Below are 13,723 nucleotides of genomic sequence, written 5' to 3' on the forward strand. Positions count from 1 at the left end.
TTCAATTAAAAAAAAAAATTATGAATAGAATTTGATGAGTTATGCAGTGAAGAATGGTCTTTGCATTGCTTATTGGGAGTCTTACTGCTTTTGTTTATCAAAATCCTGAAATCCTGGAGCTGCGAACTAGCCTTATACCTCAAGCACTGTTCTGGGTTTTTCTATCTCCATCTGCTGGTCGATGGACACTTGACACCTACATGTATTGGACTGGTCTTGTGAGACTAAAGACTTAGCTGAAATTGGGTGGCGGGGGTAAGAGGGGTTGGTGGTTGAGAGGCTAGGATAGGGGAGGGCAGACTTATTCGGGGTCTGTGCCAGAGCCGGTGATGGGAGGCGGGACTGGTGGTTGGGAGGCGGGAAATACTGCTGGACAGACTTATACGGTCTGTGCCCTGAAAAAGACAGGTACAAATCAAGGTAAGGTATACACATATGAGTTTATCGTGGGCAGACTAGATGGACCGTGCAGGTCTTTTTCTGCCGTCATCTACTATGTTACTATGTAAAGGAAAGAAAATTAGCAGATAAGTCTTAATTTCTCCCTGTACACCCAAGGTCCGCCCCCTGTACACCCATCTGCAAAGCATGAACCATTGTGGCAAAATGGTATTTTTAAGAGGTCATGAACACATGTATGTGGCTACATACACACATTACTGACTCCGCGCATAACAATTGGTATCGAATCAAAGGATTGTATATGTTTAAAAATATTTTGATAAAAGCTTTTGTCGTACTGGTTGGGCGCATACACATTCACTAACAGTAGAAGCTTTTTATTCAGAAGTACCTTTACAATGATAAACCTTCCCATGGGGTCCACTATTGATCGTTGCTTTTCTACCTGGAGTCCTTTACTAAATTATATAATTACCCCTGCTTTCCTATGTTTCGTTGGGCCCTCTATGTAATCTCCAATCCACCAATGGCACAATTTTTTGTGCTCTAAAGAAGTCAAATGTGTTTCTTGGAGCATTGCAATGTGTGTTTTTTGTCTATTCAAGACCTATAAGATCTTACTACGTTTAATAGGGGAGGAAATACCAACTACATTCCAAGACACCAACTTAACCATGGGCCTCATGGCTCTTATGCTTAGCTTGAAAGAGAACTGTCAGAGGTCCCTTCCTGAGATCAAAGGAAGAGTGCCCCAGCCTACACCCTCCCTTCCACCAATTCATTCCTGCATTGCTTTCAGACTTATCCTCTAAGACCCACCTTCTCAAATTCTGGAGTTGTCCCTCTCTCCCTCCATAACTACCCCCTCATCCCCACCCATACCCCAAATAAACACTTATTTACCCCAACCCTCCCTATCACTGAGCCTAATGAAGGCTCTGCACGTTTTGGTGCTCTCCTTCCCCTCTCATACAATGGGTCAAATTGTGCCAAATCGAGCAATAATCCCCCTCATATCCCTCTTGCAAATAGTTTCAAGACCACACCCCTAAGCCTTCTCATTATATTATCGAGTAGCTCTATTCCAAAGACAGAACAAATTCCATCACTCATGGGTATCCCAAAGGACAATGTCGGGGTTGGTACTTCACCTGACCTGATTTGGAGGGAGGTTGAGGGGGAATGGGTATTGTGGGATTAGGTAGTGGATTAAGGGGGAGGGGGACAAATTTTGAAACTGTTTATCCTGCTTAATGTTCCAGTTTTTGTTTCATGTGCGGATGATGACAGTAAAGATACTTAAATATAACAATGCATTCAAATTTGGGTGCTAAGTGTCAATTTGTGTTCGCTTTTATATAGAATCCGGGGTATGTGTCTGTCTTACCTGGTAAATGCCTAACACGTCTGTTTAATGGATATAGAATGATTGAACTTTGCCACCTGTGCACTTTTTTGCCCTTTCCTAAAGATTCTCTCTCAGACTTTGGAGAACCAGAAGCTAGCCATTGACCACCTTACAGCACAGACCAGAAGGTTGGAGGAGCAGGCTGAATGTGATGTGGCAGACACCTACAAGCAGGAGCTGGAGGCACTTCAAGTGCAGTGGGACAAGTTAAAGGGCAATCTTTCTAAGGACGTTCAATGTTTGGAGGATGTTTCTACCAAACTGAAAATATTTGAGGTAAATACAAGATTCTTCTATATACAGTGGCGTATGTATCTATTCAAGTTTATTTGCATTCTTCCTTCTGCCCTCTGTGGCAGAGGTAGGAGGGAAAATGCAGATAAGCTGTCTGGCATCTCTCACTTCCCTTCCTGGCCCCCCCACCCACACACACACACACCCACACACACACACCTGTATACATCCAAAAATGGACATCAGCGCTAAAGGATATTTCTACAAAAAAATATACTGTTTAAATCTGTATCTCTAAATACATTGCTTAGGTTTTTTACTCTCATAGTTATGGGATGGTATGGCTGACATATCTGATTAAGTCCATATTATGATCATTTCATAGCCTTATGTCCATGTGTATCACCACTTAGAACAATGTGTGCTTTTTAAAAAAAAAAACACACACACACTAAAACAACTTTTACTCCGATGCAGCAGACTAATGGCACGCACATTTCTGCAGCTTTAAAAAGTGTCTGTGCACAACAGAGAATTGACTCAGCCACTGATAGGAAGAGGGACATTTGCATTTGAGAGAAAATGTCAGCAGCACTTTTAGCCCCTACCACTGAAAATATTCCCTGCTGGGTCCTACACACTCCCTGGTACTCCTGGTCCCATCCTGATTCCCCCCTTTGGAGGGCAACTCATTCAACCAGAGAGGCTCTGTAGTGGAGGTCTGAACTCTCCCCCCCCCCACCCCAAAGACTAATTATTCTTTCCTAGTCCAGGGAGGTATCAGTAGTGACCTTTCCATCCCACCACCATCTTTGAAATTTTGGCTCCTGACTTCTAGTGGTGTTTGAGAGACTGATCCCCAGCAGTGAGTCCTAATGCAGTACTGGTAATACCAGTTTCTAGGATGGCAATGGTGAGGGAAGGATGCTGCTTGACACTTCTCCAGACCATGCAAGGGTTTGGTTGGTATTGCAGGCTCTCTGGTCTAGGGCCAGCGGAGTCCTGGCCTGGGGTGCCCAGGACCAGATAGCCCCGGGGGTGAGATGATTGCGGAGTTTGGAGGAGGGTTGGGTGCCCTGGACATTGAAGATTTGATGCTAATTTGGTATTCAATGTTTTGTATGTCTGCTCTGTTACCCTTTAGTGCAGTGATTTTATCAAACTTAAATTTTACTGCTTTGGGAGTAAGATTAGCTAAAGTATAGTGCAGCTTACTGTATTAGGGTCGCTGCATGTTGCTTTAACAGTGTGTATGTTTAATAATCACAGAACCAATAACCCCTCCCCTATAGACCTCCTAACTTGAAACACCTCTAAAGGGACTGAGGGGCCAGTCAGTTCTCTTGTGCTTCAGTGGCCTTCTTCAAGTTCTGATTTCTGAAGTGACAAACAGTAGAAGAGTCTGAATGTGGAACCCAATCATATCTAAATAGGAAAGATTACATACTGTAGCTCCTCCTTCATTGCTGATTGGTTCATGAATGCAGTTCCCAGCTTCAGTTAATCTGGTTGAAATTTTGCTGCTTTTCCCAGTTAGTCTGTAGAGTCTCAAGGTAAAACTGAGGGTCAAACAGGTCCTTGTGCAAGTGGGTGGTCAGCTATTCTAACCTTTTAGTCCCCTTACCACCCTTGAAAGCTTGCACCAACCCTTCACTGCAGCAGTATCTTATCTGCAGAGGCTTTTATCTACTGGGATGTATTCACAGCCTTACATTCAAGGATGCTGCAGACCTGCCATTACCTTGCCCACAGTTCTGTGTCCCTGTAACCTGAAGTAGTGCTGTTAATTGTGATACTCTTGTAGTGGTTCAGTGGAAATGCTTTAACACTGCATCTATAAAAAGATCTGAAACATACCGAGCCAAGTGTTCCTTTTTGACTCTTGGCTTGATGATCGGGTTAAGCTAATCTTTCAACATTTTTCCCTAGAATTTATTTTTATGGTTGAACCCATTGAGCCATCCTTTCCTGCAAAAACTTTTCCAAGCTTTTGTCTCAAGCTTTGTGTTATAGCAATACTTGGTCTCCTTTTCATCTAATTTTAAGATCTCTGGTTTAAAGAATCCATCAGTGTTTCATCTTAGAGAATGATCTCGTTTAAATTATCCTTATGATCTGCTTATAGTTTCTTGATTTATTGCTGCAATGTAAATAATCCCCATCCATCAGGGATTATTGGCTCTTTTTCATGTGTTTTTTTCCTTACATTTGAATAGATTGTTTGAGGACATGTGTGCACATGTCCTCAAATGTATTTGTAGTGCAGGAATGAGGTCCGAGCTCCTTGCCTCTAGTTCCAGTTACTGCCCTCCAGCATGTGCTAGTGTTAATTGCAAATACTTGATTTCTGAAATGGTTCCCAGTTTATTAGTAACCAAATGTCCAGGTCTTTTGCACAATTAAAGTTAGAATGCATGGTCAGAATATATTGCACCTCTCTGTTATTGCATTCTAAGTGCACTTGCTATATATTTCTATATTAAATCATATTTATCAATTTCTGCCTAATTTGTCCCAGCTAAATATTTCCCTTTACTTAAACAGTGAGTCCTATTGCATGCTTACAATGTGACCATTTATAGGATTGATCTTATTGCTACATGTGCCTCCCTTCAGATACATTATAATTTATAAAAAGCTTAAATATCTGTCCACATATGTTTATTCCAACTGAGATTATAACTGTCCAGCCCTTCCCCTTCAGCCACTTTCTTACCAGCATAAATGGTTTTCTATATCCATCTTACACAGAGGTTACAAGTTAGATTTTTCTGAGCTTCTGCCTCAAAAGCTTTTTCCATATGAATCATGGCACTAATAAAGCTAGCTCCCATTTAATCTTGGAAAGGGAATGAGGCTCGATATACCATTTTTCTGTGTTTTTTTTAGCAACTATATTGAAAGCAGTTTTTATTTTTAACGTTTGTACCCCGCGCTTTCCCACTCATGGCAGGCTCAATGCGGCTTACATGGGGCAATGGAGGGTTAAGTGACTTGCCCAGAGTCACAAGGAGCTGCCTGTGCTTGAAGTGGGAATCGAACTCTGTTCCCCAGGACCAAAGTCCACCACCCTTACCACTAGGCCACTCCTCCACTTCATAGTATACATAGTATATATCCACTCCATAGGTTTACATAGGTTTACATAGTATATACAGGTACTTATTTGCACCTTGGGCAATGGAGGGTTAAGTGACTTGCCCAGAGTCACAAGGAGCTGCAGTGGGAATCGAACCCAGTTCCCCAGAATCAAAGTCCGCTGCACTAACTGCTAGGCTACTCCTCCAGTAAAGCTGGTAGGGAACATCCATTTTATCTTTGAATAGCTTCAGAGTATTTTCTATGGCATTGACATCAGATCAATTAGTTGCTAGCCACCTAGCTCTGATTTCTAGATCCCTTTCTTTGTACAAGTGGATTGGATGTGGTCTTGTCAATCCTGAGAATTCTGCTTACTTTGAAGTGCTGTGATAAGTTTTGCATCGTCTCAGTAGCGCAGCCAGGAATTTTTGATGGGGGGTGCAGCAGTGAGATCTTCCAACCACAAGTCCTTCTGCTGCCTCTCTGTATTCTAAAATTCATTCTGATGCTCCCGTAGCCCCTGTCAGGAAACTTCAAGCCTCTTTCTGGTGCTCTAGTAGCCTCTCTTGGGTGCATTCCAAACCTCATTCTGGCGTTACAAGTCTGTGTGCTAGTATGGCAAATTCTTTTCCAAAATTCCAAGACCATGCACATTCTTTCTGACGATATTTCTGTTAGAATGTCAATTGAGATGTTATTTGCTCCAGGAGGACTTGTCTGTACTGCTGTGTCATGCAATAAAAATGCATGTATCGGAACAGCAGTTAAATAATACAACTGTCGGGCATCTTGATGTTAATTTCTTCTAGGAATTTATTTTTTTCTTATTGACCTGAAAAGGGCTATTTGAACATTTTTTGCTTTTTTTTTTTCTTCTTACTCTTAATTGGGTAATCTTTGTTTTTGTTTTTTGTTTTAAATCTGTCAGCATATCTCTGTCATGGAGTGCACCAGCTGTAAGAGTTGTTCCTGAGTGATGACACCATTCCAGACAGCAGTAAGAGATCCTATAAGTTCCCTTTGGTTTCACTGGCCATCTCTTATTTCCAGAGACACCTTATGCCATAAATTCTCAGTTGGATTGAGATCTGGAGACTATGCTGGCTATTCTTCACTTGGTTCTTTTTCTTCCAGTCTGCCACTATTTTTGCTCAATGGCAAGGAGCATTGTCAATCCTGGAAGAAGTAATCTCCAAGAAACAACTGCTAAGTTGATGGTAGCTTTCACTTGGTGAGGATTTCATTGTATTTGTGTGCGTGATCATCCCATCAATGATGTGAAGTCTGCCAAGACCGCTGTCTATCATGCATCCCCAGATCATTACTTTTGTTGGATGCTTAACTGAGATTGAGGCACTTTGGTTTATATTCTTCTCCTGGGAACCTTCTCTGAAATGATTTTGCATGATTTCCAAGGATGTAGAAAGTGCTTTCATCACTAAATGACACTTTCTCCCATTCCTTCTTGCTCCAACTGGCGTATTTCTTTGCCTATACCGTACACCTCTTTCTCTGGTCATCTGTCCTTGCTCTCAGCCCAAATTCCAAGCATCTTCTCTGTACAGTTAAGTGCAAACATGAGCATTTCTCTTTCCATTTTCTGAGCAGTTGAGGAGAGGTGAGCTTTCCTGTTGGGATCCTCTCTTTTTGTCGACTTCTTAGGCCACCCACGTCGAAACTTTCCTTTATGCTGTCAGTCTCCTTATGCTTTTGTATGATTCTGAATGCTGTACTTTGATCACATCCAACCTTTGCAGCAGTCTCCTGACTGGAATACTCCTGCTCATGCAAAACTAGCACACGAACCCGGTCTTCCTGAGACAAATGCGGCCTGCACTTTGAATTTGTTTTCACCTTTGAACCACTTTCCAGACTGGCCAACAAGCATTACATGTTTTGGTAATTCCCACCAATTGTAGACTGTCTAAGCTGTGCTTCTAGCTGCAGTGTGATTGGCTATACGTTCTGCATTTCTTTTGGAAGACAATCCTATTATCTGATTGGTCAGTTTCAATCCTAAGTTTGGCGCAGAATTTATGCATTCTGTAAACTCTACAATACATCTGGCTTAACACCTATAAAGTACCATATTATTTCATGAAACCACTCAAAATGAATAATAATTTCTGAATTAAATGATGTATGCTGAATATATGTGCATATGACTGTGAGCCTAAACATGTAAATGTGAAGTTTTGCTTAGGTGATGCAAAACTTTTTCACAGTACTGTAACTCATTTGTGAAATACGGGCATCTGTTGTGTAGCCACTTGGCATGTTTCCCTTTTGTACCCTTGGTTGAGTTGCTCATTTTATGAGGAGCATTTCTTTTCTTGTTAATTTCTGAGGTTTTCAGGCCTTACTGTACAAATGCTGTGTCCTCTACTCTTGTTAGCTTATCTTAATCCAACAGCCATTCATCACAAATATTGCAGTAACCATCTATTCATTTCTGATTTGTTGTGCTCTCTTCTGATAGCCTCCTGTTCAGCTGGCTATATCTGATAACTCTTTTTCAAGACAGAAAACCTCATCAGTGGCTTGACTAAAGCATCCAGAGAGCAACAACAATAGACAGATGGCAGATGAACCACAAAATCCTATTTGAAGAATCTGCATTGTTATAAACTGGTGTAATCTCCTTTCTTAGGGGACAGCACAGAAATTAGAATGTGACATTTTTAGAAAACTAGTGACATAAGTACATACTATATAAACACCAGACAGGGCTTAAAGATCTGGGTTTTCTAGCCCATTATAACCCGTAAAATTCTACTGCTTTGACACCCTCTTACCACCATGCATATCTCCCTGTCCCTCATCCACCCGGCTCTCTCTGTCTCTCACCTAACCTACCCCACCCTCATCCTGTGAGACTGTCACTGGAATGCTTTGATGTTTCACTTATACATACTGTTATTTATCAACATATGCTTATTTCCGATCTGATGAAGAAGGGTTACCTTTGAAAGCTAATCAAAAATGTATTAAATTAGTCCAATAAAAAAGGGTATCATCTTATTTTCCTTTCTATGTTTCATTTTCTTTTATTTCTATTGATTACTTATATAAACATAGAAATAGATGATGGATAAAGCCAAAAAGGCCTGTCTAGCCCCACCTTCCCCTCCTACCCTCACCAAGCTAGTACAAATATCAGCATTTTTGAATTTCTTTTCTTCCACATGACTGTCTCTCGGAATGACTGTATCAATAAACCAAACATGGTTCTTTTTAATGACAGCAATGCCAAGGGTGTCGGTATTGTTGTCATTATTTATTAGGATTTATTTACCATCTTTTTGAAGAAATTCACTCAAGGCGGTGTACAGTAAGAATAAATCAAACCTGAGCGATAGACAATTACAGCAGTAAAAATATTCAAATATCAGTACAAAGTATGGCATAGTATACTACTTGCAATGCCAACACAATACATAATAGAACATTTTAATTGACAGTGTAGGGTATAAGCAAAGATGGAAGATAGATAGGTAAGAAAGTAAGAGAAGTTAGAAAGTAAGGTGACTGATTTAAAGAAAGTTGCACATGAGGTCAGAGAGATGATTAACATATAGATAAGTTAGAGAGTAAGAGGAGTTAGAAAATAAGGTGACTAATTTAAAGAAAGGTGCACGTGAGTAAGAGAGATGGTTAAATATTATCTCAACTAGAGTAGGAGTGGATAAACATGGCCTGCTGCAATATGTGAAGCCCGTGTCACTCGTACGTGCAAGTAAGACTAACATTATTATTGTTAATATTATTGGGGTTGATATTCAAAGCGATTTAATCAGACAGAAACAGCTCCTGACCATTTAAATCATTTGTTCGGGGTAGAACCACTGAATATCACTACTGGCTGCTAATTTTGTGGTCAGTTCATGCTTATGCAGTTAAGCGCTGATATTCAGCGCCTAACCGTTTTAAGTTTAAAGGTTAAATTGGACCGCATAAAAGTCAGTCCTATCTTTATGCAGTGTTGCATATGTGCTTAAGTGCTGAATATCGTACTGAACTGGATAAGAGCTAGCCGGCTGCAGAAACCTGGATATTCAATGCTGGTGCCCAGACATATCTCAACAGAGAATGTAGGTTGTGTAGCTTTTCATCCTGAAGTTATTTAGATTAATGTTTTATAGTAACATAGTAAATGATGGCAAATAAAGACCTGAACGGTCCGTCCAGTCTGCCCAACAAGATAAACTCATTTTACATGGTATGTGATATTTTATATGTATACCCAAGTTTGATTTGTCCTTGCCATTCTCAGGGCACATACTGTAGAAGTCTGCCCAGCACTGATTTTGCTTCCCAATTACTGGCATTCCCACCCAATGTCTGTTAAGAGTCCGTAGATCCATTCCTTCTAAACAGGATTATGTTGTGCTTATCCCACGCATGTTTGAATTCAGTTACCATTTTCACCTCCACCACCCCCGCGGGAGGACATTCCACATATCTAATACCCTTTCTGTGAAAACTACTTCCTGACATTACTCCTGAGTCTGTCCCCCTCCAACCTCAATTCATGTCCTCTAGTTCTACCACCTTCCCATCTCCAAAAAAAGTTTGTTTGCGGATTAATACCTTTCAAATATTTGAACGTCTGTATCATGTCACCCCTATTTCTCCTTTCCTCCAAGGTATACATGTTCAGGTCAGCAAGTCTCTCCTCGTATGGGTTGCAACACAAATTCCATACCATTTTTGTAGTTTTGTTTTGCACTGGTTTCAGTCTTTTTACATCTTTAGCAAGATATGGCCTCCAAAACTGAACACAATAGCCTCACTAATGACTTGTAGAGGGGCATCAACACCTCCTTTCTTCTGCTGGTTATATCCCTCTCTAGGCAGTCTAGCATCCTTCTGGCCACGGCCGTTGCCTTGTCACATTGTTTCTTCACCTTCATATCCTCTGACACCAAGACCCCAAGGTCTCTCTCCTGAGTCAGTCTTACTAATCTCTCCCCTCCTATCCAGTATCTCTCTTTTGGGTTTCTGCATCACTCTGCACTTCTTGGCATTAAATTTTAACTTCCAGACCCTCGACCATTCTCCTAATTTTTTGAGATCCCATCTCATTGTTTCTACTCCCTCCAGGGTATCCACTCTATTGGCTATCTTCATGTCATCTGCAAAAAGGCAAACCTTTCCTTCCAACTCTTCAGCAATATCTCTCACAAATATATTAAACAGAATAGGCCCCAGCACCGACCCCTGAGAAACTCCACTGCTCACCTTCTTTCCTCCGAGCAGATTCCATTTGTCACCACCCTTTGCCACCTGTCGGTCAACCAGTTTCCTATCCAATTTACCAGTTTCGATCCTACGTTCAGCCCTTTCAGCTTATTCACGGTCTTCTGTGGAGGACCCTATCAAAGACTTTGCTGAAATCCAAGTAGGTTACATCTAGCGCAACGTCCTTCATCCAGTTCTTTGGTCACCCAGTCAAAGAAGTCAATAAGATTCATTTGTCAGGATTTTTCTTTGGTAAATTATATTTTATTTAAATATAAATTTATTTTAATAAATTTTATTTATTGCTATGTTCAATGCAGGCTGAATCAAAGGTTGTTAAGGACTGGACAGATGGTGCAAAAGACTTTTTAAAGAAAGCACAGTATGTGAGACAGGGGGAACCAGAAGCTCTTCAGCGACAGCTTGACCAGTGCATGGTAAGTTTTCTGATAAATCAGACCAGTTGTCATAAGCAATTCTCAAATGTCTGATGCTCTCCAAGTTGTTTTTTTTTCCCTCCCATTGCAAATGTTTCTGTCTTTAGGTAAATACTTTCTACCTTTCATAAATTTTATTTATAAGGAGAAATAAGTTTTTTGTAAGGAGAAATAATTTTTGCACCTCAGCTGCTACACATATACCAGGGGGGGGGGATTCTGTATATGGCACCTAAAAAATCCATGTGCAAAACGTTTACGCCTAAGCATATTCTATAAGCAGCATCTAGATTTAGCGCAGTATATAGAATACACTTACTGCTTGTTAATTGCTGTTAACAATGCTGATTGACTTGTTAAGCCTATTAAGTTACGCGCGTTGTTATAGAATATGCTTGGATTTCAGCACGGAATGCTAGGGACGCTATACAGAATCCGGGGGTTAGGGGATATTTTTATAACAGGGCACCCTCTTTATAAAGGCAACATAGGCACGTACCTTTAAAATAGGCTTGTACAGTAACACCCAGTAGCGCACAGATTCTACATAAAATGTAACCTTCGGATTTTATATATGGCGCCCAAAATTGCATGCTCAAATTGTGCATTCATTTTTTTTTTTAATCAATTTTCAAAAATTTACAAGCAATTACTACTTGAATAAGAAAGAAAACAGTCAGAAATTCTTAAGGTAACATAGTTTGAAGTAAGATAAATGACTTAAATTAGACCACCAGATTAGGGGGACGTGAGCCATTATTAACTTGGAAGATAAGATTTTTACGTATTATTTAAAGAAAGACTTAGCTAATTATACTCCATACTTGCCTATTCTATAAATTACCCATTCGGAAGTGCTCAGTCTGTATGACACCAACCGGCATTACAATATCTTTTTTTGATCTATAAATTGTTTTAATTGCTCGGGAAAAAAGAAAACATATTTTACACCCAAATATTTTATATTACATTTGCATGGATAGTTTAAATTAAAGACAGCGCCTAATGCCAAGAGTGCAAGAAAGTCCTTTCTTCTGGCCTGAGTTTGTTTTGTTACGTCTGGGAATACCCAGATTTTCCCTCCATGGAAAGGAGTCTGTAAGTTTCTTAAGGCCATCTTTCTCACTTAGTCCAAATCTTGCTGAAATATAAAAGATACCAATAAAGTTTTTCTCTCCGTTGTAGATGTAATAGAAGATTCTAGTAAATCTGTAACATTCAAATCTCCTTGTGGTTGAATGTCACTATTCTTTTTTGTAGGTAGGTAATAAATTTTGTTCACAGGAGGTATATTATCAGAAGAAAATTTCAAATTTTCCACCAAGTATTTCTTAAATATCTCCAATGGAGAGTACACAGGTGTACAGGGAAAATTTAATAAGCGAAGGTTTAACCTCCTGTTGTAATTCTCAAAGTACTCCAATTTGTTGTTTATGGTATTTGTATTTTTTATCAGCTTAGTAGAAATTTCTTTCAATTTAGCATTTTCTGCTGTTAGGTGGTTAATCTTATCAGTTAATTCGCCTTTCATTGATGCAAATGAAACAGTTAAATCCTGAACATTGCTCACCAAACCTTCAATCTTGCCCGTCGATGCCTGGACAGTCTGTAGCGTCTCCCAAATCGCCTCAAGGGTAACCGACGCAGTGGAACCCTTGCATGGGTTCTGCATTGTTAAATGAAAAATCCCAGGTGAAAAAGGGACCTCAGCAGAAACCCCGACTACAGGCCCCACTCATGTGTTTCTTCCTTCGCTCTCGTGAGAATTAGAAGCACCCCCGCTGTCGGGTTCTGCTGGCTGCGGCGGAGGGTAATGCGGTGGAGGGGACAATGAAACGTCCTGTCCCAAGAGTTCGGACTCTTCCTGGTCCGGCAATTTAGCGGGACCTCCTGCCGCTGTAAGTGAGGAGCGCACGAGGTAGGTCTCCAGAGTTGGCTGGTTCGGTGTCGAAGTTAGTGCCGGTTGGGTCTTGGCTCTAACCAAACCCTTCCTCTTCGTATGCGGCATACTAATTCACAGAAGAAATGTTTCCTGAAGGAAAAAAAAACCCTCGAAGAGAAGGGTTGAACCGCTCAGTTCTCCGGAGCTACTTGTGGAGTGTTGTCAAAGCTGCCATCTTGCTCCGCCCCCCAAATTGTGCATTCATTTTAATTGAGTAACGAGCCGATAACTAGCAATAATTGGGTGCTAACCAATTGCAATTGGCTCCATTTAAGATTTGCACATGCAGCTTGCTAAGCGCTATTCTATAAGGATATGTGTACAAATCTTTTAGCGTGCAACTGAAAAGGGGGCATGGCCATGGGAAGGGCATTCTCTAAAGATGTGCAAGTGTGTTAGAGTTCGGGGGACTGTGCCTAACCTACACCAAGATTTAAACCAGGATTCACTTGGTGTAAATCCTTTGGGCGCGGATCTGGGTGCTACTTGCTATTCTATAAACTGGGCAACTCAGAGCACGGTTTATAGAACAGTGCTCAGTGCAGATTTTTTTTCAGCGCCCAAACTTCGGTACCATTTACTGAATCTACTTCTAATTGTATGCATATACTCAGTACTGTACATGCATATTCTTTAAAGTTCATGCATATATTGCAGCTCAAACATTTACATGCAGCATGCGTATAAGTACACATCTTGTTTGCTTAGTTACGTGCACATCTGGTAAATCCTTTATCAAATTACCCCCATAAAGTTATACATAAATCGCAGGCCCAACTTTATATGGATAACTTAGTCATATAAGTTTAGGTTTGCATATTCATTCAACCAATTTATATGAGATAAGTTGGCTAAAAATATTTATACAGATCTCTGTATGTGTTACCTTATAGTTACATTTCCCTGCTAGTTTCCAGCCTCTTACTGTAAGCACTGAGCTGCTCCCTGTCCTGGGCTCACTGTTCTTGCTGCTGGATT

General features: G+C 40.6%; 1 protein-coding gene across 7 annotated transcripts in view; it reads left to right on the forward strand.

The window, feature by feature from the left end:
• The window catches only part of LOC115465822 (utrophin-like), a 1,296,369-nt gene that overhangs the window by 353,728 nt on the left and 928,918 nt on the right, over positions 1–13,723 (forward strand). For all 7 annotated transcript variants that reach the window (XM_030196568.1, XM_030196575.1, XM_030196573.1 and 4 more), the window contains 2 exons: positions 1,874–2,086; positions 10,687–10,803. In XM_030196568.1, the coding sequence (XP_030052428.1) occupies positions 1,874–2,086; positions 10,687–10,803 (330 nt within the window). The remainder of the gene's footprint in view (positions 1–1,873; positions 2,087–10,686; positions 10,804–13,723) is intronic.

Source organism: Microcaecilia unicolor, chromosome 3 (assembly GCF_901765095.1).
Source record: "Microcaecilia unicolor chromosome 3, aMicUni1.1, whole genome shotgun sequence".
In the NCBI taxonomy this organism is placed as follows: domain Eukaryota; kingdom Metazoa; phylum Chordata; class Amphibia; order Gymnophiona; family Siphonopidae; genus Microcaecilia; species Microcaecilia unicolor.